The sequence below is a fragment of the Varanus komodoensis genome, unplaced genomic scaffold, assembly GCF_004798865.1.
Source record: "Varanus komodoensis strain SLA01 unplaced genomic scaffold, ASM479886v1 scaffold8, whole genome shotgun sequence".
Taxonomy (NCBI): domain Eukaryota; kingdom Metazoa; phylum Chordata; class Lepidosauria; order Squamata; family Varanidae; genus Varanus; species Varanus komodoensis.
In genome coordinates, this window is record NW_025336481.1 from 4,875,338 (window position 1) to 4,902,025 (window position 26,688).

Below are 26,688 nucleotides of genomic sequence, written 5' to 3' on the forward strand. Positions count from 1 at the left end.
CCCGCGCTGCGGCCGCGCTGCGCCGCGGCGGGGCCCTCGCTGCGCCCCCCGAGCGTCCGGAGCCAGGCCCGGGACGGCGCACCGGAGGAGGCGCGCGAGACGGCGGGGAGCGCGCGCCGCCGCTCCGCGCGATGCATCACGGTCGCGGCGAAGGCAAATGAGCCCCGCCCCGCCCCCGTCTCCGGGACCGTCCGCGCGAGGGAGGCTTCGGTCGCGCGCCCTCTCCCGGTGGCGGCGCGCGTTGCTGCCGCGCGGCCCCGCCGCTCCGCCTCTGGGCGCGGGCGGGCGCGCGTGGCAGGGCCGTTGTCGCGCGCGCGAGAGCACGGGAGCTCCGGCACGCGCTGCTCGGAGCCCGGTGCGGCTGCGCAGCACCGCGGGAGCGCGCTCTGCACGCGCCCAGGGGCGCCCCGTGCTCTCCGCGCCGCCGGCGCGTGAAGCGCTACAGGGAGAGCGGCGCCGTCGCGCCCGAGCTCTGGGCCGACGAACCGCCCGCACGCCGCGCGTTGGCAACGCGGCGGGGCCGCGCGGATCGAAGCGACGAGCCGCGCGGGCAGCTGCAGGCCGCTCCGGGGAAGGCGACCCCTGCAGTAATGCTTGGGCCATGCGCTCTGTGCATGGCCAGAAGCCGCTGCCCCATCACAAGGTCTGGTAGAGTTGCAGCGGAGGCCACCATCCGACATTTCAGGGGATGGGCTGGCATCACACTCAGGATTAATTATATTATCACTACATTAAGTTTGTGGCTTGACTTTTTCCTCTTGCAAGGTACCTGAGGCACCGCGATCCTCCTCACCATTTTATCCTGAATCCCGGTTCATTACGCCCAACAGCGGTGGGTATTCGTCAGTAGCCTGCCTTGGACAATGGAGGCTCGACCCCATAAGACTGGCTTTTAAGGGAGGCAACACTCATGGGCCACGGTCTCTGTGCCTTGTGATACCGCAGAGTCACATGGGGATCTGTTATCCGGCAAGAAGTGGGTGTGGGCGAATCTAATCTTCATATGCGCAGAGGGCCTCTTTTCAGCAACACCTCCAAAGTGCCTCTTTTTATTCACTGCTCAAGCTCCCATGTGCAGAAGCAAAACAAGCTGCCAGATTCCAGGCCAGGATCTTGCGTCTAAACTGTGCAGAACTGATGCAAAACGGTTGGTGTACTCTTTGCTGTCCACACTGCTGTTGCTCTATGCATTATTTGCATCCAGTAATATTCAAAGTTTAACACCCCAAATCTTAGCTAGTTCTGGTTTACTTTTCTGTCCTACCAGATTCCAAGGAGCTCAGCATGGACACATTGTTCTGGTTGCCTCTCCATTTTATCCTCACCAGTGCCTGGTTAGGAGGTGTTTGCTCTGAAAATATGGTAACAGTGGGGGACAAGGTAGAGTTTTTATCTATTTGTAATGCATTATATTTATATCCTGCCCTTTTTTCTTCAGGGAGTGCAAAGCAGCTTGTATCATCTTCGTTCTGTTTTCCATTTTATCCTTACAAGAACCCTGCAAGGAGCTCTTTATTTAGAAAGTACGACTACAGTGGGTGACAGGAAAGGATTTTCTCTTTATTTATGATATTTATTTTCTGACTGTTCTCTTTCTTAGGAACCCAAGATAATTTACATAATTTTCTTCCTCTCCATTTTATCCTCACAACAACCCTGTGAGGTAGGTACGGCTGAGAGTCTGCGCGTGGCCAAAAATTAACCAATGAGCTTCATCAGCAAGTGGGGACTGGCATCCACATCTCCCAAGTCCCAGTAATTCATTCTAACCACTGCGACCTTTTGGCTGTTTGCAAATCGGAGTGACTGGTACATGATTTGTGGTTTGGAAAATAATAAACTTTTCTTCCTCTCAGTGTGAGAAGTTGTGCAGGACTGTGTAGGTCAAAGCCAGCAACTTGAACTGAGCTTGGAAGTATATGGGCAGGCAAGGCAAGAGCGCTGGAATGGGTGTTACAAGACCAGCCTTTCTAGCCCTCATTGTTAAACTAGCTACCAGATTTTGCCCGAGCATTCTAACAGATCTTATGTCCTAACTTCTGTTACATATTGTGGTTGTTAAGCTCCATTTTAAATCTGGTGTCTCAGTTTGGTAGCATAATTCTTACGATATTTTATTCTTACGTGTACTTTTCTATTGTATTCTAACTGTATTTTAGGCACAGTTGTAAAGCACCCAGAAAACTTTGGCTGTTGGGTAGCATAGAAACAGTTATAATGATAATATTGAGATGAGATGATAACTATTAAGAACCTAGCTGAAATTCCACAGCACCAAGAATTGCGTATTTATTTGCGTACTGACCATGTCATAGGAGTAGGAATGGGGCAAAGATCACTAAGAAGCCAACCTGTCCAGGTGAGGCAGAAAACGTCCTACATCGATAGGCATGCTCCGGCTGGCTGGGGAATCCTGGGAGCTGCAGGCATCCCAGGATTCTGCACCTGCAAGGGGTTCATTCCATCCTGCACCGAAACAACACCGTCCAGCATCACACATGCACACATTTGTCAAATAATGGAAGTCAACGGGCACACACAAACCAGTGCGTAGCTTTCCTGTGGAGAGCATAAAACTTTTGTTCCTTTTCATAAAGACTTCTTGGCGATACAGCAGTTATACAGAATAATTATCTTCTGGGAGATACAGCAAGCAAATTCCAGGGACCCCATCCCTAGCCAGAACTGGGGTGCTTCCGTGTAGCCCTTCCTGAGAATCAGGCCTTCATATGATCCAGCTTCAAATGCATGGATTTCTCCAAGCCGATGGCTGGCTTGACCTGGCTGCTTCCAGCAGTTTTCCTCATCCAGGTGAAGGTGCAGTGTTTACTGTCTGTCTGAAACACCGCTGGAGGGGTCTCCCCTTCAGGAGAACGGATGATAAGCCCACCTGTAGATGGAAAACAGTGTCTCCTTCAAGCTGAGGAAAGTCGGCCGGTCTTCTGGATGGCCCTTCCAGCATTCTAGCATGATGCTATAAATTTCGGGAGAGCAGCTATTTGGGCGGGGGAGGCGGTATCCCCGAGTAATCTGCTGGATAGTTTCTTGGTTGGTCAACCCTGGAAGAAGAAAAATAGGCTTGTGTGTATATGTACATATCAGTATTAATTGGCAGATTTCATAGGTCTGGTATTTTCTTCCCACCGGCGGGATGTCTAAGAGACCTGAGGCCGAATGATGTGGTTGGTGCACATTCCCACATTCAAACATTCTAAGCTCTGATCGCTCATCGCTCAGTTGGAGGAGCAGCATTCAAATTCTGTGCTGGTGTTCTGGGTTTTGGTTCCTCCGATTGAGTGGACTCACACAGGGCTGGCCCTCAACATTTTGGCTTTCCTTAGGATGCCCAGTTCCCATGTGTGGCCAAATTACTTTGCAGAAAATCCTACACACACTCCCACTTTCTGGCAGAAAATACAACATGAATGCATTAGGGTGTAATTCCGCCGCCCCAGCCTTGATGCACAGAAGCCCCTGAACGCAAAGGCTTATGTGTCTGCTATGCTCCAGGGGAGGCATGCCGTGAACCCTGACATGCCCGGCCAGAGGAATCGTCCCAAGCCCTCAGGCCCAGTCTTCTCCCATCCCCAGCAGGCCTCCGTCCGTCTGTCCATCCGTCCTTCCACTGCCCACTAGCGGCGGCTCCCTCCCGTCTGGGACACATTTGCAACCTTGGGGGAGTCTTGGTCTTTGCAGGCACATCCCTGAGATCACAGGATCTCAGAACCAGGATGCCAAAGAATCCCGTGCCCTCCCAGATGATACCAGGAGGCCATAGGAAGAATCGAACCCTTGCTGCCTTTTTGCAATGCCGAAAATCAGTTTCCTGCCACATAGTAGTTGCCTGCCCAAAGGCAGCATGTCCAGTGTCCCAACACAGCTAAGGGGCACTGTAAGATCATAAGAAGGTCCCTGCTGGATTAGGCCCAGGCTCTGTCTGGCCCACCTGTTCACGCAGCATGGCTACTTTAACAAAATCAAAGTCTGCTTATTTTTTTGTTTTAAACTCAGGCAAATAAAAAGGTCCTAACCTGGTTCATAAAACTTAGCAGCAAGAGTTCAGGCTGAGTGTTCCCAAAAGAAGGGGCCACCACTAAATAGACTTTTCTGCTGCTCCTTGTGACCCACCTCGCTTCACTTCCCCATATTTCTTAAGTTTCTGTACTGCCCAACAGCCAAAGCTCTCTGGGCAGGACATGGCAGCACTTGTTTAAACAGCACTGTACCTTCATAAGGGCATTGCCCATATGTGAAAACCTCATAGAGAAAAATGCCATAGGACCAAACGTCTGATTTCGCCGAATAGGTCTGGTAGATGGCCGCTTCCGGCGCTGTCCATTTCACAGGGATCAGGGCACTGCCAGAGGTGGAGTAGATGTCATCCTAGGCGGAAAGAAGCCAGGAGGGGGTCCTTAGCAAAGGGCCTAAAATTTGTGCCCTGCAGGCTGGTAAGCAAAACAAGCATTATTTCCCCTGAATGCTCTGTGGTTGTTTTGCAGTGACTTTGTATGACTTTGAGAGTTAGACAGAGACATAGGATCTGAGTGATCTCAGCCTTCCTGCTCAGAAAAGTCGTGCTGGTATTACATCCCTTTGAGCAGCAGCTCCCCAGAACACTTGATTTTAAACTCTCGCAAATTTGGAAGTGCCAGTAACTTTGCACACTTGCACTTAACAGCAACTTTAGGGGGCTGGTTGGGGCTGGGGGCGGCGGGTGGGTGAGAACGTGGGTTGTGTACAGAAGGTCCCAGCCTGGGAATGAGAGGACCCTAACTGGAGAGCTTGCAAAGCCATGGGGGTTGGGGAAGCCAATCTGGTGTTCTCCCAGACCTTTTGCACTACCACTCCCATAAACCCCAGCCAACCTGACCAAGGAGGGGGAGAGTAAGGGAGCTGCAGCCCAAAACTTTTGGAGGGTACCAGGTTCTCCCATGAATAAAACTGGGCTTGAGGGAGAAATAGTTGTATTTCAGACAGTTTTCTCAGCTGCATGTTTAATTTGGCTTTGTTTATCCAGGGTGGGGAAATGCAGGGCGAGGTTCCCTTCATGGGCACATGCTGAAAGGAATATACTGTAGACAATAGAGAGATGAGCGATAAATGAGCAACAACTCAAAGGCTTTCTTGAATGAACCTTTAGGAGCCTGGCCAGGCCGAAATCAGCAATCTTGCAAGAAAGGTCATCTCCCACGAGGATGTTTCTGGCAGCCAGGTCTCTGTGAACAACGTGCTGTTCTTCCAGGTATGTCATCCCATCCGCCACTTGGCATGAGATGCTGAGCAGGTGATGTGTGGTCAGTTCCTTCCCTGCTGCACCTGCGAAAAGCAGAAGCGTTGAGACGGTTGCTGTGGACATCGCAGATCCTACCCGTTGTATGGAAACGGCACAGCTTTCGCTCCCCACCCGCATCGCTGGGGGTTGCAGCCTCTTTCGGAGCAAGCTGGTTCTCAGGGTGGCCTGGTGGGGTGTGCGTGTGTGTCTGTGCGCACGCATGCATGCAGAAAAGGATCAGGCCATGCCTTACGAACAAAGAACAGAGACGCGGGAGGCTATTTCCAACCTGTGCATTCTGGATGCTGCAGAGAAGTGAGGGAACTAATTATCTGATAGATTTCAGGTTTCAGAAGTCATTTCTTCCCTTGTCCGTGTAGATCATCCCGACCTGTTCTCCTTGGGAGTTGTCCCTCTCTGGGTGACAAACGAGATCTCGAAAGCAGGTCAAGGTGTTCACCACGGGACAGCGCTCATGCAAGAACGCCCTCCGCAGAAGTAGCTCGACCTGATTCCTGGGATAGATATTTCCCAGCTGGGAGCAAAAGGCCAAGGAATATATACACCGTGGGGGTGTTCTTTTGTTGTGGTTGTTTGGCATGCTGGTGCCTATTTGTCACGCTGGTGTTGGAATGAGAGCTGCCCTTTGATAGAATCTTAATAGACAAATTGAAATATCCTGGCTGCCCAAAAGGAGAAGAGACATGTGGCATTTCAAGCTTCTAATGAGCCCCAATTTTCTCTAGAGAATGGGTGAGTTGCATGCATGTTGCAGAACAACTTTGGAAAGTAGCCCTGAATGTTTTTAAAGGTGATGCCAGGCCTTGGGGTACAGAGGAAGGCCGTCATATGTATACTTGCTTATGCATGTACACACACACACACACACACACACACACACACACAGAGAGAGAGAGAGAGAGAGAGAGAGAGAGAGAGAGAGAGAGAGCGAGCGAGCGAGCGAGCGAGCGAGCGAGCGAGCTTCCAGATGAAGGAGTACTTGTCCTAACAGGAAGCCATCATGCAGCTATCTGGTTTTTTTTCCTCGGTGGATTGTCCAACACCAGAGAACAGATGGAAGAAACCACAGGACGACACGAGAAACTTGCAGGTCAAAAACACAAGCATCCGCACGTATGTCATCAGAGGCAGGATCCAGATCCTTGCACTTAGGAAGAGGCCCTGGCAAACCCCACGTGCCCTGGCTGGGGATCAAGGGTGAGCCAAAATGCTTGGGCTGCTGTTGATCGATTTGGGTTACGAAGGAGAGTGGTCCCAGTCCGAGTTTAGTCTGAGTTTGCCCATAAAGGGGGATTCCTAGTATGGGTGAAGGAAGGGAAGCGAATTTGCTTTGCAAGGGCTGAGCTGCTGGATCGAAGCAGCAGCCCTTGAAAGATGGTAGCTGTGCCAGAGACCCGCTGCCGGGCAGGTGAGATGCAAGCTGGTAGGTGGGGCGAAGATGACGCGCTAAAGCAGCTGTTGAGCTTGGGAATGCAGCTGTGCAATGTTTGCTTGTGCTCAACCCCCCCCCCCCCGGATTTCCTTGCACACGGCATGTTTTAACTGGCTTCACTTTGAGCGTGATTCGGGGAATGAGTGGTGTGGGCGGCAGCCTCTGGGCCACCTGAGAAGAGGGAACGGTTCCAACCTGGCGCCCCACCCTCCATGGGTCAGGCTGCACGCTGACCGTGGCTGATAGGCATTGTGGTCCAACACCCCAGGGCTGGGGCATGCTGGCATAAGATGGCCCGGCTCTTTCTGCTTTCTCAAGGGGCCAAAGGGCACGGGCAGGGAGTGCGGGGCTACGCACTGTTCAGGAAGCCGTGCAGGTTGCCCTTCCGCATCAGCTCGGTGACGATGTACACGGGCTCGCCCACGGAGCAGATGGCCAGGAGCTTGATGAGTCTGGCGTGCTTCAGGCGCTTCAGGTTCTGGATCTCCTTGGCAAAGTCGTCCCGCATGTCAGCTGTGGAGCAAACGCAAACACCTGTCAAGGACGGGGCGTTCCTGGCCCTCGGAACTCTGCCTCTCTGTGCAGAAGGCAGGTGTGGGCCCAGGCAGACCCCCAAGGCGATGGCCGTGGCCCCGCCTGGCCCCACGGCTGCTGCTCCTGCCTCCGGAACCCGTGCCAAAGGCACGCATTTCTCCTTTTCCCGGAACCCAGACGTGCCGCACACCAAGCACGGCGTTTCCCAGCAGAACTGCCGGGATCCTGACACCTGCTCTGAGCTTCACAGAACTGGCCACCCTGGCCAAGCTTTCCTGGGTGTGAGCCACTGGCTGCCCTGGAATTTACTTCTGAGTAGACCTGCATGCTACAGAAAAAAAATCCATGGAGCGGCAGTGTTGCTGGCAAGGAACGCCCCATTACATCTACACACAGAGACTTCTGGCATCCTGTTCGGACTTTTCGTTACAATCCAGGCACTGGTTGGACACCCTGGTTGCCTGCTCTGGTGCAGATGCAGACAGATCTCTGAGGTGCTACAGAAGGGAGTGCCTCTGAGCATGTGCAGAGTATATTTGCCTCCTCGCTCCTTTGGGAGGCTGTCTTTGCCCCAGGAGGGCCATGGCTCCTGCCTCACCCACCTGGAGCCTGCACAGCTTGCTTGTGGGGTCAGGGGAGGGTTGTCTCTGACCACCTTGCTCTGCGCACTGAGGGGGAACTGCCAGCAGGCTGCACGGCCCCTGTCCCTGGAGGTTGCTGGATGCCCTCTAAAGTGCCAGCAGGCCCCCGAGAGCAGACCTGGGACGCACAGGGAGCTGCGGGTGGTGGAAGGAAGGCAAGACCCTTTGGCACATAACGCGGGCTCTGTCCTAGACATCGCAAATCTGGGCCACTGATCGACTCTTGTTTGACTCGTCCTCAGGGCCCCCCTTGCCAAAACACCCTGAATAATAATGTTAATCAGAACCATAACGACATCTGTGCCACTGTTACTTTCGCTGTCCCAGAACCCTGCGTGGTTTTCCGTCCTCACCCAGAGCAGGAAAAGCAGCACACCAGAAGGCAGAATACGTCAAAAGCAGAAAGCAGCAGGCAAACGGAAAGCCTGTCCCTCCAGACCAGTAGCAGCGACACCGATGGGCTGCACCGTTCAAGCACCTCGGGTTACTAGCCTTTTCTCTTGGATGGAGGTGCGGGAAATGGACTTGAGCCGGCTTCCCACAACCTGGCGCCCTCCAGAGGTGCTCAGTGGCCGAGCTTGGGGGCACCAGTATGAAGAAGCCTGAGCTAACTGCCCTGGCCAGGCTGAAGCAGTGCGGTGGGTTGACTTCCGCCTCCCCACTGGCCACCACAGGGTTTTAATTTTCCTTTGACTAAATGACTATTGCTGTTACGTTGCATTTCTATCCTGCTTTTTTCCCTCTCGTCAAGAATCCAAGGTGGCTTTCATAGCTCCGTTTTATCCTCCCAACCCTGTGTTCTTGATCTTCAGCTGCAGCTTCCAATCTCAGGACCAGAAAAGCGCTGGGAAACAACATCTCGGGGTCTGATCTACCATGCCAGCTTTACCCTCCGGTAAGGAGTTGAGGCACAAACAGTCTTACTCACACAGAGAAGACAGCCTGAGTCACGCGAAGGCGATTGAGCAACCTGCTGGGAACCAGGGAGGCACGAAGGTGGAGGGAAGAAGCGTTTTGCAACAGACCACGGGCTCTGCCCCCACCAACCTTGCTTCATGATTTTGATGGCCACCGGCACTGTGTTCTTCCACATCCCTTCCCACACCTCTCCAAAATATCCTTCTCCCATCTTCCTCCAGAGCTGGAACTCCGAACGGGGACGCTCCCACTGGTCTGTCTCCAGAGGCCTCTGCGAGAGGACAAACACGGGGCAAATTGACCTTGCTCAGGACAGAACCTGCACAAGGCAACGGGTCAGTCTACCCACCACACAGAAAAGGGTCTGGTTTGCATGGCCGGGGAATCACATCTTAGAGGAGAAACACAGAAACAGAGTGAGTCGGAAGGGGTCTCCCAGGCCATCTAGTCTGACCCCCGGCTGCAGCCGGCTCTGCTCATGACATGCCCACCATGTGCATGTCCAGCGTATTTTTGAAGACCCTCACCAACGGGGCCTCAACCTCCTCCCGTGGAAGCCCATTCCACACCCTGGGGGTCCTAACTGTCAGGAAGTGCTTCCTGGCATCTACATGGAACATTGAGAAATTTGTATGAGAAATCCCATATATATTGAAACCTGCAAATTCTGCAGCTCAGCACAAAAGCCCACCTTGCCCTCTGATGCTATGCAGACAATGTGCTTGAGTCCCCTGATTTTTGTCATGGACTGACCAGGCCTCGCCAATTAGTGAAAAGGAACACTGGCAAAACAATGCACTCGCCCTCTTTTCGGCCTTTCCTTTCCCATGACTTTTTCCTCTGCCACCAGAAGTAAACCTTTCTGTCTGGCTGCTTGCACCAAACCAGCTTTAAAGCTTTCTCTGGGTCTCACAGAGGCAGCTGTGGGAATCAGCTGAATTAGATGAGGGTGAGTAATTCAGCCAAATAATGGACGCAGCAGAAGCCTGCTTGGAGCCTAGGGCTGGCGCTTCTGCTCCCCAGTTCAGGCATCCCTCCTTCCACAAGGGTTGAGGTCTTCATGGCTCTGCTTCGGAAGGGCCTGGTTAAAGTTAGCAGCCTGCTGCATGGGTAGGAACTTGGAACTATGGCCAGAGAATCGGTTGTAATCATATTTAAAAACAAACATTGAATCAGAACCAGATCCAAAGCAAAAACTATAATTTTGTCTTGCATGTAAGTAGGTGGGTGGGTGATCTGAGTCAGGGAGACAGATTGAAGTTTCTAGGTGGGGCTTGGCTGGGGACCAGGAAAATCTGAAAAGTGCATGAATGAGGGTGGGAGGTGTGTGGAATCTACAGCAGAGAAATGCAAATGTGAGCACAGGCAGGGCGTGAATCTTTCAGCCACTCCTAAAGAGGGATAAAGGAGAATTTTGCCTATGCGCACAAAACATGCTCTGCTCAGAGCCCCGAGTGTGAGCACATGTTGCTGAAAACAGTGGCAGGCTATCAAACACGGGTTTGTTCCTGATTCCTGGTTCGATTTGCGGAAATGTCCTGCGTGAACTGGATCAGCCTTGCTTTATGGCATGGAGGAAATTTGCACAAATTATGAGAGCAGCCAGTTTGGGAAGAGCTGCACAGTTCTTTGATGGCTACTTAATTTGTACAAGTTTCCTATGCCAACAAAGCCAATGGGGATTGTTAAATGCAAACAGGAAACAGCAAGATGAATGGCGAGTCTGGTGATCTTATACATTGCTCATTTGCCCATCCTTACTCTTAGGAGGAGTTGTTGTTGTTGTTGTTGTTGTTGTTGTTGTTGTTATTATTACTACATTTCTATGCCGCCCCTTGCCGACGCCTCGGGGCGGCTTACAACACAATAAGATACATTGAAATAAAATAGAACATAATAAATTACCACTAAATACAAAAATACAAAAAATACACTGAGATACAATAATATAAAATTAAAATTAACAGTATAAAATAAGTAAATAAAGAATATAGGGGGAGAAAAGAGAAGGAAGAAGTTGCCCTGGCCAGAGTTGTCAGAAGCATCCTACTAATCCAGTTCTAAGGCAAAAAAGATGGAGGAGGATTCCATTTAACAAATGAGATTGTGTCACTTGGTGCCCTGCAACAGCAGGGGGTTGGACATGATGGCTTTCATGGCCCCTTCCAACTCTACTATTCTATGATTCTACGAAAGAGAAAAGGCGAAAGGAGAACTTTCTACAGCTTGCTGAATCCTAATTTGATCTAAAGTAGAAAGTAATTCCTCCTTATCTGACAGTGTCATTTTCAAAACCAAAACTAACTTTAAAAACCTTTTAAATATTGTGTGTATCAGCCTTAAAGAGCACCACAATTCAGAGGTCGCTTTTCAGTATGCCTGCTAAGACCCAAAATGTGGGTCCCAGGTCTAAGAATCACAGAAAAATAAGTGCTGAATACTACATTCCAAGATCAAACATGGGACTTGGAGTTCAGAATCACAAATTCACAAATAAAAATGAAAATGAAAGATGATAGACAGAGAAAACATGTTTTATGTGAAAAGTGCGATTTTCTAAATGTGTAAGCGAAGAAGTATTGAATGAACAGAAGAGGACAAAGGGATTATAGAAGGTAAGAAGCAGACCTGAGGAATGGGCAGGAACAGATGAAAATGTATAGAGGATGTGTGCATTCAGAAGGGAGGGACCTAAGGCCCAATCTTGTGCTGGTTTGGACAGGAAAAGGGCCCTACAGCTCCCAGCATGCTCCAGCTTCTTCTGTCTGAGCTCACACAGGATTACACCATCTTCCCACCCACCTTTTGGATGCAGGGCAGAAGCAGAGGAGTCTGTATGACCTTCCAGTTGACCGTGTAGTAGTCAAGGAGCTGCTCCAGGCTTGGAAACGTGTGACCCTTTTCTAAGTAAATGTTTCCTCCTGGCTCCTTGTAGATTCTGAAGTGTCGCACTTTGGTGTGGTTCCGAACTGCAGGTTGGAAGAGAAGCGAGAATGACACGCATGTGGAAACTTGGCTGCTCCCTCTTGCCATCCCCTAATCAGAGGGGTACCAGTTCCAGGGCTAGGAAGCCAACATTTTTAGCTCGGCTTTAGGGTTTGCACAGGTGGTGTATTTTCAGACATGCAGAAATGGGCAGTGTGTTCCTTGTGGCACTGGCTACCTGACCTTGTCAAACCTCAAATTCCAGATGTCTTGACAGTGATCTTGACACAAAGACCCGTACAATAGTTCCATCATGTCTCCAAAAGTGCCAGGATCTCTCACTCTCCTGTAAACTCCCATCAAGAAATCAGAGAGTAAGTTCAAGCACTATAACCCACGCCCAAGGGGGCTGAATTCAGGTGGTGGTTTCACTGTGGATTGTAAGGTTTTCAAGACGATAAAGGATTTTGGGGAACCCCTGGGTCACAGCCTCATATTAGACACAGGCAATCCACTCTCGACCTGGGAGTGCTCTGACCCAAAGGCAGGATTTTGTGCTGAACTTTATTTCTTTCCCTTGCTGGTAAATATATTGTTTGCACGTACTTTTGGAGTTGTGAATATGTATTTAATATATTATCTTAATACCCATTTTTAAACATTTCCCAGCAGCTACCTACTGGGGGACATAATATGAGGATCAGCACTGAGGGTTCCTCAGACTGAAAAAGTCAGATTGGGAGCCTGGTGGCAAACAATCAGTTGTCCACAGAGAAGTAAAAAGAACGCTGATATCTGTTTCCTCCTAGTTTATCTGCCACGGCTTTCCCCAGATGTCCTTGGCAATTGTGGTTTGGAGGTGCTGAGAAGAATCCTTAATCCAGGAGTCACAGAACCATATTTCCCACAATCCCCTGGGAAGAATGTACACCAATAAAAGCCTGTAATGCAGCGATGCCCAAAGAATCTGCGGTCATTAGATTTCTACGCGTGGCTTCCCTTCTTGGAGAGCCCAAAGGATCTCAGGTCCGGTCTTCTGAATTCTTGTCTCTTGACACAAGGAAATGGGTTTGGCCATAAACTGCATTTCTGGATGGCCATCCAAAGACTGTAATTTGCTCTGGATCTGATTGTGGGCATGACCTGGCAAAGCTGCCGGGGCTGCCCTAATGACGGATGGTCGAAGGCACTGCTCAGAGCGCCTAGCAGCTACTTGGCCTGGGGCTGGTTTGGCCCTTGTGTGGGTGAGATGCCACTGTTGTTGCACCTTTTGGTGTAATTACACTGGAGAGAGGGAGTGTGTGTGTGTGGCATCGTAATAAACATTTAGCCCTTGCAAGATGCTCCTTACTGAAAGTTTTCGGAAGTGAGCTCATCACACAGGCCGGGGACAGATTGGTACATCGTCCATTATTTCAAAACTCTTTGTTTAGCGTGTGCCTCTGAGCTGATCGCACACCAGAATAGTGTGCATGTGCATTTTGTGTCACTGCAGCGTGGGCAGAAGTTAGCATCACAACTGTGACCTGTGGAATCCATCCAAATCGCCTGCTTCCATTTTGCCTTAACAGTTTTCTTCTCTTGGTTCTCCAGCATCCCCACGTTGTCTCCGACTGCATTCAGACAACACAATAACTCACATTTAAGGGTTGTGTACAGTCAAAGAGGGGTTGTTGTCAAAATGTGGGTGGCCTTGTCTGAACCCAACTGTGCTAGCAAGCCATGGCTTGTTAACCAAAAACAACCCATGAAGAGAATCTACAGTTGGTTGTTGGATTATGACCTGTGTGTTGTTCACCATGGCTCCCCCCCGCCTCTTTTGGTTGGGTTTGGACACCATCATCCACAATAACTGTAAGCCCATGAGTGTGGATTGTTGTATTGTCTGAGACTAGCCATTCTCTGAGTGCGGTTCCTCATCCAGCCAGCACAATCCCCTCCATGTTCCAGTGGGAGGCACTGGCCAAGCACACCAAGATTTGCATAAGTTCCAGCAATCTTTAAAAACCCTCCCTAAGGCAAACCCCAAAACATCAGAAGCATCGCCAGGAGGCATGTAAAATGCTGACTGGGTGGAAGAATAGGAATAGTGCAAGAGGATATGGGAAAGAGAGACATTTCCCAGAAAGGACTGCTTGTCTGGAATGCTAAAGAGGCCATTCAACACTGCAGAATTTTGCTCTGGTCCCACTTGTAAGCCAGGCATTGCATTTATATCAAAGAAAAGTTACTGCTGTTCTGTTTTTGTATTGGTCATGCAAAGCAAAAGCAGGAAGGATAGATTGCCACACATGCTACATTAGGATGCCTTTAGTCCATCTTCAGGGCCTTTAAGAACAGCCTAACAAAACAGAGGAACTTCCCAGGCTATGGAGATAAAGGAACAATAACAGTTTCGTCCTCGGGATGTGTCCGTGGCAGGCTATTGTGGCCAGAAAAGTCTGGCAACTTAAAAAAAAAACCAAACCAAAAACTAGTTTTTAACCAATCTGGAAAAACCTGCTGAAAAAGCTAGTGATAAACATTCAATCAAGAAGCGCTCCCTCTCATTAAAACCCTAATTTGATGCTGAGATGCAGATGGGAAAGCCCAGATTCTTTGTTCTTTGAAATGTGAGTGGTCATGCCTGGTTGTACAGAAGCACAATCTTCTGGTTCCGCAGACTGATTGCCTATCCCTCAAAGGGAACTCTCGGAAAAAGCCCTTACCTCCCTTCCACCCTCTCTTTTCCCAGATGGAAAGGCCCTGACTAAAGTGCATCTTTTCCTAACCTGCCCCTCCCTCCTCTAGTCAGCAAGAGGGTTCTTCAAATACCAGCAAAGCCACGCTGTGTGTTGACAGCCTGGGAGCAGCCCAAGGCCTGATTGCAAAACTTGGGTGATCAGTCCTGGCGCACCCCGAAAAGGCCATCCGAGGGCCTCTGTTCACCAGGGAGAGCACCTGTTCCCTAGCATCTGTCCCAGGAGGAAAGACTGTCTCTATTTTCTCGGTGGGTTGTTCTTCAAGAGGAATTATTATTCCTTCTGAAGTCCGTGCAGCAGGGAATGATTTACTAGAACCTTTGGTAAACCTAAGCCATTTCTTAGGAAGGCTAATTAAGCCGTCCTGAGGCTTTTTTGCTATTAGGACAGCATATAAATATTTTAAATAAATAAATAAAGAGACAGTGATGGCCAGTGGTTGGGCTTGGGGGTGTATTTGTAACCCCCAAGTGCAGAAAGGTGTGTTGAGGGTCGGTTAAAAATCCTATGAGATGGATGCATGGTTCTTTCGTCCAGCAGGTTTGCTAAACTTTCCTCCCCTGCCTACATGTATCAAGGAGAAGGAAGACAGCTGAGTGTCTGTCGTTCTGGAAGCAGGAATCTTAGAGCAGGACTCTTCCTTGCTTTGTCAGGAGGTGATGACAAGTCTTTCAAGTTTACCAATTATTTGGGACAGATTAGCATAGAGGAAGTCAAGGAAAGAGGAAAACAAGTGGAGCCCGCGAATTGTTTTCCTTTCCTTGGAGGGAATTCCTGCTTCACCTGGCAGTTTACAACCTTTTGCAAGATCGTTCGCCTCCTTAATTAAAAGCCAAGGGCTGCATTTCAGCTGGACAAAGAACTTCTGCTAAAGTTGCAGTGACTTTTGCAGCTTGAACCAATGAAATCACTGAGCTCAGTGGAGGTTAATTTCCAGGTAATTATTCCAGGGATTGCAATCATGCCCTAGAAAAGTAATTGTGAGTATTTATAAGTGATTTATTGGCTGGAGGGGGAGAGTCCACATTTTATGATGTAGTTTAACCAGATCGTTAGCATCTTTGCATATAAACAAAAGAAACGTACTATGTCTCTCTGTGTGTACACACACGCACACAAATCTCCAGGGTCAGGAGGTGGTAGCTGTGGATTCTCTTTGGGGTTGGCTCTGTGGTCGGTCCAATGAATCCTTCACTTCACCATTTCCCACCCCGCCTCTGCAACATCCCCCTTTCCAGCCAATTTGTACAAGTTAAAGGGTGTGTAGATGTAGCGTAATGGGTTTTTAACCTACACACATCTCCTCTGTGTGTGCAGTTTTTGCAGGTCACCTGCAATCCATGGCCTGGAATCAGAGGGGTAACACTGGGATGCTGTGCTGGTGGACAAAAATTCCCACTGCATACACAGGATTGGGCCGCGTTTAAGGCATGGGTCCTCAAGCTACGGCCCACGGGCTGGATCTGGCCTGCCAGGCCCACTGCTCCAGCCTGTCATAGCTCGCCACGAGTGCGCAAACACGCGCGCATGGCCAGGCGCCAGCTTGCTCGCAAGGAGATTGTTTTGGACTCACTCGGAGAAAAGGCTCTCTGCGCACGCATGCCCCTGCCGTTCGGCGTGCCCCCCCCCCCAGCGTGGCCCATGCCCCCCCACCCAGGCTGCCTTGGCGGTCGGGGCCCTTCCCCGGCACCTTTCAACTGGCACCTGGCACCTTCAGCTTTTTGAAGTTTGAGGACCCCTGGTTTAAGGACTCCTGAAACAAGAGGCAGAAGCATGCATGACCTTTTTGGGTATGTGGGCCCCATTCTGCACCTCATCAAGGTGAGATTTGGGTTTCATCTGCAGCAAGGGAGGAGACAGGCAAGGTGGACGACATCAAACGCCTGCAAGAGGGCACTTCCGATGCCATGCAGTCGTGAGCAACCATTGGCCCGTGGGCCATATGCGGCCCCCGAGGTTCTCCTTCTGGCCTGGTTGCTTCTTCCCCAGCCTGCACTCTCTCCTCTGGCCAGGAAATGCTCTTGCCTCCGATTAGCAGTATGGAGGCTTGGCATTGCTTTTAACAATGTGTTAAGTTCACTTCAGATATTCTCTAGCAAAAAGATTAATTGGTGATGCTTGAGGTTTGGTTTGTTTGTTTGTTTGTTTGTTTGTTCCCTCCAAGAAGCTCTTTTAAAAATGTAACACATTTTTAACAAATGTAACAAATGATCCCTGTGGGTCAGAAGGCATGGGATTGGCAATTACCTGACAAAGAGTATTCTCCTCTGTTACTCTCGCTGTCCCGGATGAGAAAGGATCCATGGCGATTTGGAGGTGAGAGGAGGAGGTAGTTGGCCTTGTTTCTGCCGATTCCGCTTATGTACCAGCTGGAAAGGAAAGTGATGGATTTGAGGTTAAAAGGATCCATTGACATCATCCAGGAGCAGGGTCAACTCCAGCCTTCCTGGAGTTCCTCACGTAGCTGCAGCCCCCTGCCCTTTCCCATAACCCCTTAGGGGTTTCTGGCTTTGGTGCTGCTTGAAACACCTCCTAAGGGTTTGTTGTGAGCAGTAACATCTTTAAATGAGAATGCGCTAGTTGTCTTTTAATTGTAAACCTATCCTATTCGCCTTCCGTGCTCCCCTCCATCAGAAGGCAACCCGGGAGAGCTTCCCTGCAGTTGATTTTGGTCCTTGGATTGAGCGAGGTTTGCCATGCTTGGAACAGGCCATTGTTCTGGGCAACCTTCAGCTCAGGAACTGGAATGAGGAAAACATTTTCAACGGCTACCAGGGGAGGCTGGTGCTGAACTGCAGCCCCAAACAGTTGAGCACCGTGGATGCTCCCATAAAGCTCAGAATAAATGTGGTAGTGGGCAAGTTGGACTTGGATGCAAAGACCCACGGCTATGCGGTGCTGGCCACGCACAGTGTTCCATCCTATGAACACTGGATCCATCCCACAGACACGCTTTATGGCTGATCCTAATTGCCTTGGATCCTCTCTCCAGCCCCTTCTAAGAAAACAGTGTGGAAGAAAGTGGTCACTGTCAACCTTACATTACAAAGGGGCCAAAGGGATTCTGGAACGGTTTTCAGCCTCTTGTGAAAAACCACAGTCCTTGAAATCTTGAATCTACCTCCTCTACCTTTTTCAGACAAAGATGCAAAATCTACCATCTCTGGAAAAACCTGAATCTGCCTCCTCTGATCTAGAGATCTGGTGACACATTTTGCTCTGCATCATGTGGAGATGCTAATTTTGAAACTCGATCATCAAAGAGGTTTTCCGTCACTGCTGTGGTACATGCCACGTGGGAATAATGGGAGTTGCTGGCATAGAATCACAGAGCTGGAAGGGGCCAGGAAGGCCATTGCAGGTCACCAGAATACACCATCCCACGGTCCAGTGCATCTGGAGGGCACCACACTGGGGAAGGCTGTCCTACATCTTGGAGCACACACGGAGTTCGTGCAGGACATTGTCCATCCCACTAGACATGGTTGTTGACCCACCAAAAAAGCAAGCGAGCCAAAAACTCACAACAGTTTCCATCCATCCATCCATCCATCCATCCATCCATCCATCCATCCATCCACGCTTTGCAACAGCTGTCACTGCAGGAGAGAGTTGTACTGGCTGCACTTTTGCAGAAGGTTGCTTGCTCCATTGCTAATCTTCTTGGCTTGAAGCTAGATCTCATGATTGGCTCAGGCCTACTTTTGAAAATGCACTCTATATGTGGGTCAGAACTGGACAGTGAAGAAAGCTGAAAGGAAGAAAATGGACGCATCCAAAACATGGTGGTGCAGGAGAGCTATGCAAATAGTCTGGACTGCCAGAAAAACAAACATGCATATTCTGGATCAATCAAGCTTGAACTTTCCCTGGAAGTAAAAATGACAACATCGAGGCTTTCACGCTTTGGGCACATTATGAAAAGGAGAGACTCCCTGGAGAAGACATCTGTGCTGGGGAAAGATGAAGGCAGAAGAGGAGAAGGAAGACCAAACATGAACATTGCATTTACTGTCCAAATTTTTTTAGTTAGGAGTGGTGAAGTAGAAAAGGATCGAGGTGGCAGTGAGACGGATTGGGAAGGCAGGCAGGCAGGCAGTTAGAAGGGGCTGAAAAAGATCAAGGAGACATTGAGAATGATCGCAAAGGAATGCCGTGAAGATGCACAGGTGCAGCGAGAGGTGATCCACAACCCGTGACGTTTTTGCGGCAACCACATTTACTTTGCTCACCGTTCAAACTTAGAAGCATCGTTCAGACTGTGGAGTGATCTTATCCCGACTCTAACGTTCGCTCTTGAGATTGTTCAAAGTTGGAGTCCTTTGAACTATGAGGCACAGCTGTGTATGTTTGCCATGGAATACCTTTGGCTGGCATGAGGGGTGGGGAGGGGTATGGCACAGGTGTGGCCTTCCTGCTCTTCAGGTAGGCTTCCTGGAAGAGTTGAGTTGGCAGAGGTGGACGCAAGGGTGCTGGGCCAGTGGAACATTCGGCCTGGTCACGGAGAGTTTTGATCCAGTGCTTTCCCTCCCTGGTTCAAAATTGCCTTCAAGGTGTTTTTTCCCTGTAGAGCAGGGTGGGGAAATCGATCCTTCAGGGCATGTAGAACTCCACTTCCTCTTCCCCGCGTAAAAAGCTACTTGAGATGGTATTTATTCTCAATGCACATTGAAATAAACCTTACTGAGAGCCTTTCAGCTGTTTGAAAGTCCTTGGGAGCAGCCTTTGCAAAAATTAAAGATTTCCCTTGATGAAGAGTTTTCAAAATGTCCCTGGAACATAAGCCAATCCGGGTAGTGGTACCTTTATGCCAGGGATCCATGAGATGTGGACCCTCACCTGCCATAGGAATACCCATTGCTTCAGACTGCTAGCCAATAGTGAGAACTGGCGGCCATTGCAGTCCCATGAAAGCTTACGGCTCACAGCTTACCTTTTCCTCTGCTCTGGAGGATTTATTTTTGCAACCAGTCTTGATAGCTGGCTTTCAACCCTCCCACACAAAGAACTTCCTGCTCCTCCAAGGCAGCTTTCCTATACGAAGAACCAAACCTTCCCGTGCAACAGGAGCCGCACATTAGAGCGTGCTAAGATTTCATGCTGCTGGCCTGGAGCTAATCATGTTCTGAGAGGTCAGGAGCCCAGACCAGACTAACAAGTCACCAGCCTGGAGACCAGTCCCGCAAAATTATCCCAGAAAGTTGCCAGCAAGGAAGAATAATGCACGGTCAATTAGAGGTGCTCATAGGAGGTGTGGCAGAATAGGTGTTTGGGTTTTTTGGTGGTGGGAGTTCCCTGCTAGCTTGCATTAAAAAGGAAAACATCTTAAGGTTAAGCCTGAAAAGAAAAGGAGGGATTTCAAAACTGCAGAGGCTCTTCTCTGAGCTGTTTACATTTTCTCACGCTGATTCATAAACTTCCTGTTAAGCCAGGTCGGTCATGAAATTTCTCCATCGCTGTTCTTGCGACAGCCCTCCTGTGAGGGTTGCGAGCTCTGCCAGCACATAATTTCTGCAAAAGAGAAACTGAGAGCAAGGAGGAGGGGATTTCCTAGGGCAGAGTACAAAGCTTTTCCTTCCTATTTTTGCACACGTAGGGTCTTCAAACTAACGGGCTTCCTCATTTGCATCGCAAGCCCTTCTACAGGTTTTCTGCATTATCAGTGATCAAGTATGAACTGAAAGGACTGGATTAGCCCGAAAGTTGACACCCTTCCAAGAAGGAAAAATAACAAAAGCAGAAGTAATAATTGATACAGGGCAAGGACTTCAGGAGCCTGGAAAATCAGTATTTTGTTATACGTATATCTGATGACGTACAACTGTGCGATAAACGTGACATGTGTCAGCTGTCAAAGATTTAATGGCTGATGAAGAGCTGCTTACACTCTGCCCCACATGCGCACCCAGAGTGGGGAACCAACGCGCTGTTTCTGTGCCCATTCACACCTGGATCAACCCTCGGAACCGTGCATTGCACAGGTCGTATCAGGTCACACACGTACTTGCTCAGGTATACTGTGAACTGTTGATCAACACACAAGGAGACAACCCTGCGTTTTCAGAATAGCTAATCAAAGAACAAACACATGCTTGGCTTTTAAACTGGTAGGTGACAGGTGCTTGCAAATGAAAGATAGGTAAGCATATGGGGGGAGCGGCAGGCCCGTGACTCTGCAATCTGGTTCTGGTCCCCACACCGCCTTAGACTGGCTGCTGTAGGGCCATTCAGCCTAACCGACCTCGCAGGGCTGTTAGGAAGATAACGTGGAGAAGACAAGGATCATGCTGCCCTGGAAAGGTGGGATATGCATTTACTGAGCACATCAAGAAACAGAACTATGAAATAGTGGTGATTATGGGGAAAGGGTGGTGGCCTGGCGAAAGGGGATTCCCGCGTGTGCCGGTATTTTCCACCAGTGTATGATATGTCAGATCTTTGAGGAGTGGAGCAATTTAGCAATACAAATGAGACAGGATACGCAGCTTCCCTGTTTCATTCTCTCCTGAGCAGCCTTGTTTTCTGTTTCCTTGAGTTGGCACTTTCCCAGGAATTTCAGAGCGGGCCTACAATAGGGTTCTTGGTTACTACTTAAGGAAGTATGTGAAAGGCAGCCTTCCCTGACTGGGTGCCTTCCAGATGTGCTGGAACTACAACTCCCAGAAGCCTTCAGCCAGCATGGCTAACGCATCTGGAGGACTCCCTCTTGGAGAAGGCTGAGGTAAGGCTGGCCCATGCAATGCACTGGCTAGTTTGATCCTGTACAGGGGCTTCTGTAGGTCCCCAGGCTAACTCAGGATTGCAGTGCTGTGTGAACCCTTCTGAACATGCATCCTGGAATTGTTGGGAAGATTCCTGGCCTTCACTCTGGAAGACAGAAATTTCCAACTGTTCTCCCAAATTCTCCAGGCACTCCCAAATTCAGTGCCCTGGTGGGTTGCTCAGGGTGGCCATGTGTCCTCTTTCATTGAAAACTGACCTCTGTTGGGAGGCATCTTCTGTTGGAGATAAAGGATTGCTTTCATCAACAGCTAGCCCCTGGATAACAGGCAGGCAGATGGTCTACCTTGCCCCAGTCTTGCAGGCTAAGAAACAATGCGGCATATTTCTATTTGAATTATCATTACTTCTGTCAATAGATGGGCATTGTATGCAAATCCTTGTCTTCCTGCTTGGTGATGCATTTCCTCTTTTCTTAAGTGGCCACCCTACCTGCCTGGTCCCCATTTTATCATCCGGTTCTTAAATCCATAATAATGCGGCTACTTGAGATGTTTACACTGCTTTTGGTGGTTTGAAAGCATTCCATGAAGGTCCCTGCAGCCAAATCCCTTCCGCAAATTTGGCTTTGCCTTGCCTTAATTGCATTAAGGAAAACATGCTGGAAGAACTAAGCACAGAAAATCCCTGGGGATTGCCTTTCCCCAGGTGATCAGGCAGGCCTCTAAATTTTCTTGGCTTAGGTCTTCCAACAACAGATTAAAGCCTTTCCTAGGTTTGATACAACTTGTTTTGACCTAAATGATCATTTAAAAATGAGGTGACTTTAAAAGATCATTTTAAAAAAATCTTCCCTAAATTACTCTTTACTCTTCAAAGCCCTCACCACGCTCACAGTCACACTATTTTTTTATTATTTTTGAGGACTTGATGGCAAAGGATGAAAACAGCCCAAGAGGACTAGAAACTCTGTCATGCACAGTTCAGTTGGCTGGCCAGCCACGTAGGCTCAGCCTCTGTCTTTGATTTTTCCCATGCGCACAGCCTCACCTGAGGGCTTTTTGGGATTTTGGGGTGGAAAACTGAGCAACCAGTTAAAAAAAAGTCCAGTGGGTGCCTGCAGTTTATTTCTGATGGCTTAGTTAGTCCTTTATATAGCAACACGTTAGAAGGCTTTCCTTTGATTGCTCAATCAAAGGTGAGAGGTCCTGAATGAGGATGTAATAAACATGCCCTAAAGTATTGATTTTCTCCCTGCTCATCTCAGAATTTGAAGTATGGACAAGTTTGTTTTTCAGGTGGCTCTGCGACACACAATCCAGCATCAATGTTATGCTCAGAAGCTTACTTTCCCCTCCAAAATACTTCCACTCGCAAAGAATCAGAACCTGGGGACAGACCACTTGCAAAAAGGACGGCAGCTGTAGGCAAGGCCACAATTTTGGGTCTGCCTTTCTTGGGGATCTCTCAAAAAGAAGGGTGAGTGAACGGACCGGGGTGGGAGGGTGGGGGAATTGGCTGATGTGATGGACTTCCTCCCCCTCCTCAAAATCCCCCACTGCATAGGGAAGGCTGGCTGCACAGCTGAATTCTAGGCTGCAAAGACATGAGATTCTGCTCACACTGATTTGCCAGTAATGCCCCTCTCGCAACATGACCTTATACTGCTGTTTCTGAATATGTGTAAATATTCTGACTATTAAATCCGCCAGCGCTTCCTCTGCCTTTCACGGCATCGCACTGTGTAGACATTGTCAGCACAGAATGTTTATCTCCATGCTGTGAAAAATCCCAGCTGTTGCAAACAGCACATCAAGAGCACATGCTGTCGAAGGAGACAAGGCTGTTTTGGTTCTGGTCAGCTGACAACCTTCCTGGTTCTGTTCAGGTGGGTCAATTCTGCAGGTTTGCGCCATCAGAGCCAGTGTGGTGTCGTGGTTAAGAGCATGGGACTGGAACTCAGAGGATCTGGGTTCTAGTCCCCGCTCGGCCATGGAGCCAACTGGGTGACTTTGGGCCAGTCACAGACTCTCAGCCCAACCTACCTCACAGGGTGGTTGTTGTGGGGATAAGATGGAGGAGGAGAATGATGTAAGCTGCCTTGAGTCCTTTGAGGAAAAAGGCAGGATATAAATCGAAAAATAAATAAATAAAACAATCTCCCAGTGTCCTGAAGAAAAGTTTATGATGTGGTGGGAAATGCCAGTGTGATTGGTTGCTTTAGTTAATGGGCACATACAAAGTGCAACCAGTAGAATTGTCCCCAAGAAAAAGAGAGACCTGAGTGACATGGATTCGCTTTCACTGGGGTGTCCCGTTCCAGAATGTTGAGGGACACTCCCATGACCGAATGCCTTTTTATCCAAAAGAAATGAAATAAATCCCTTCACGCAGAAAAGTAGCATGTCAAGGGTGGAAGAGATATGTTTAAACATGGTCAGCAGTTTTACATAAAATATTACATCATCTTCACCATCGTCATGGTCTAGAACCATTCCATTTTCATTGTTAGTTTTTTGCGTGGAGATATACATTTAAATGGAGGAACATTCAGTCAATTTGAACCCACACTTGTTCATTATCTCGCAAGGCTTTGGTCCTTCAGACACAGATGGACTATATCACCCATTTGTCTCAGCCACCAAAGATGATGATGTTTGTCCATTGTTTTCGATGAGGACCTTGACTTCTAACGGGTTGTGAGCTGTCCACGGTGTGTCTGCAGGTGGCTGATAAGGCCGATACGGGCACAGAGTGTTCTGCCACATGTCGGGCAGACATGTGTGGGCACCACTGTTGCAGCGTTTGCAACTCTGGCTTTACGGAGCGCTTGCTTCTCTTGTGCTACGGTTGTCCTTCTGGCTTCAGATGTTTGGCAGCCTTGGTGGATCAGTGTGCAAAATAGTGCAAAATGATGGGACTTGTTGTTTGGCAACATTTAGGGCAGGCATGGACAGAAGGTGGATCGCCAGATGTTTTGGACTTCGACTCCCAAAAGCCCCTGCTCGTCTGGCCAATGATGGTCAGATCTACTTTCTGCCTGCTGCTGATCTAGATTGTCTCAGATTCCCCAGTCTTGTCATAGCACATGCTTAGCATGCCAAGGGCGCAAGGTTTGGGCACGTCCAGTTCCAAAGAATATACGGAGCAGGGCTGGAAACATTTCCTGCCTGAAACGTTAGAGAGCCAGTGGGCCATCCTGGGCTAGCTGCACTGACCAAGACTGATTCACTGCAAGGCAGCTGCTTATGCTCATATAAACGGCACACATTTGGCATTAAAGCACAGATTTAATGTCACAGTGTGAATAAGCAGTGCACTGGCACAGAGCACCTTTTCACTCCTTCCTTCACATAGGCAAGTAAACAAGACAGGAAGGCATATAGCGCTGTGTCACAATCAGAAGTTGGGCTAGGGTCCAGTGCCGCCAAAGAAGCCAGGATTGTAAACCAGTTTGAAACCAAGTTAGTTTGTTGTTGGCTTATCCTGTATGGAAATCCTGGCTTGTTTGGGCACACTTAGCCATCACACCTCAGGTTCAGATCTGGTGGGAAGGTATCCCTTCCTAGCATAAAGGAAAGGAAAAAAGGGAGGGAAGGAAGAAAGGAAGGAAGGGAGGAAGGGAGGAAAAAGGGATGCTTGTGCTGCCATGTTGCTCATTTGCAATGCGGTTTATCAAGCCCTAAATGCTGACCACATAACATTATGCCTTCACACAGCATTAGCTATTGAAACTAGCATGCATCATTCGCATTAGTTGCAAGCCAATGAATTCGTGCAGCTTGATTTAATATGGAAATGTGACTATTTAGCATATTTTTCTGTGTAGTATGACAGGTATATTTTGCTTCCTCTTTCCCTGTTATTATATGCTATAATTGGCAACAAGGAAAGACTACCTGTCATGTAAAGTTATCAGATCCTAAATTAATGTTGTGAGAACCTTTCTTACTCCATAAATTTTCATTGCGCTTGCTGGAATTCAGCTAGTCCTGTTTTGTCCTGGCACGAGGTCTAGTATGCTTCCGGTTCCAAATTCTGAATGGTTAAGAGTAAAAACATTGTCTCAGTTTTGGACAGGGATTTATAAGCATGATCTAATCCCAAAATATGGAGAGTCTGGAACCTACAGGGTTTCAAGACTGAATTTTTCTCTCCTACAGTGAGTCACTTTTATATGAAGGTAGTTGCTGAGACATTAAAAGCATCAGGACTCCTTCACTTCAGCACTTTTGATAGATACAAAAATAGAAATAAATACTAATACCGAAACAATACCAATACTCATACAGTAACAGTGAATCCACACAGCAGTCCTCACTCTCCCTCACTCTCCTCTGTAAATCTCTTGGGCTCAAAACCTAGGGAAGTAAAGGATTGTGTCCATGGAACTGGGGACTTTGTACCGGGGCAGAAGCACAGCCAAGGTGTTTTCTGCCTTGCAACTGCATAAGGGAGCAGCACCTCATTTATGGAAGCGCCAGTGGCTGTGTGACACCCACACCAGCCACCCCCGACTGCATTTCAGACCTATCTGCCTAAGGAGCAACCTGAACACCTCACACCAAAGAAAGGAGCAAGCACCATCCCTTGCTGGGAGAGCTGACATTTGCTTGTCCCGGTGTGTCCGCAGGCCATCATCAATCGACACAGCAAAATTTCTCCCTTCCATTTGGTGGTCATTTGGGTAGCCGTAACAACTTTTTATGATTTGGATTAAGGAAAAACAGGATTATTTTAAAGAGGTGACCTATAAAGGCATCCAGGCAACCTGTAATAAGGGTGACAGCCTCTCCCAGTCAAGGTGACTTAGTGAGTCCACACACACCTCTCCACTGCTCCACTTACCTGTCACCTCTGCTAGTCACCTTACTAATCCTCAGTAACGCTGCCTGAGCTGTTCATTGTTTTCACTTGTAATTGCTAATAAAATTCCAGGAAAGTTTCTCCAGCATCGTTTGAAGATCATGGGGTTAGTCCCATGAGTAACTTTCTCAGCTCGGGAAGCTTCTGCCCCCCAGAAATTCCCATTCCCTTCCACCTAGGACATTGCAAAGTGCCTCAAATAATTTAGACATGTTAACACATTCTGAAAGAATAATGAGCAATCCCAACAGAGTCAGATACTCACGGCTGTTGGGCAACAGGTTCCTGAGTGATCTTGCTGATATAGTTGGCTGGGACGTAGCCCATGTTCGGGTCCCCGGAGAGCCGTCTCGCCAAGACGTACCCTCCATCTTCTTTGAGGATACAAAGTTTGTCCCCCTTGTTGACACTCAGTTCATCGGCACTCCTGGCTGTGAAGTCGCACAGCACACCGAAGAGGGAGAACGTGGGCTCTGTAGGATCCGGGTCCAGGGTGGGATGGAGAGACCCAGGATCTGACTCCCAGAACTCCAGCGAGTGGCTATTTGGACTTCCGTTGGGCAGACACTTGTTCCAGAAGGTATTGAAGAAGGTCAGGTGTTTCCTAATGTGGTCCAT

General features: G+C 49.0%; 1 protein-coding gene across 1 annotated transcript; it reads right to left on the bottom strand.

Annotated features, from left to right (window-relative positions):
- Positions 1-1,539: 1,539 nt before the first annotated feature.
- Positions 1,540-26,688, bottom strand: SRMS (src-related kinase lacking C-terminal regulatory tyrosine and N-terminal myristylation sites). The gene is made up of 8 exons (XM_044455334.1): positions 26,336-26,688; positions 16,732-16,853; positions 11,621-11,787; positions 8,948-9,089; positions 7,083-7,238; positions 5,135-5,316; positions 4,227-4,383; positions 1,540-3,059 (listed from the first exon to the last, which is right to left on the bottom strand). The coding sequence occupies exons 1-8, from the start codon at positions 26,686-26,688 to the stop codon at positions 2,866-2,868; spliced, it is 1,473 nt and encodes a 490-aa protein (XP_044311269.1). The 3' UTR covers positions 1,540-2,865.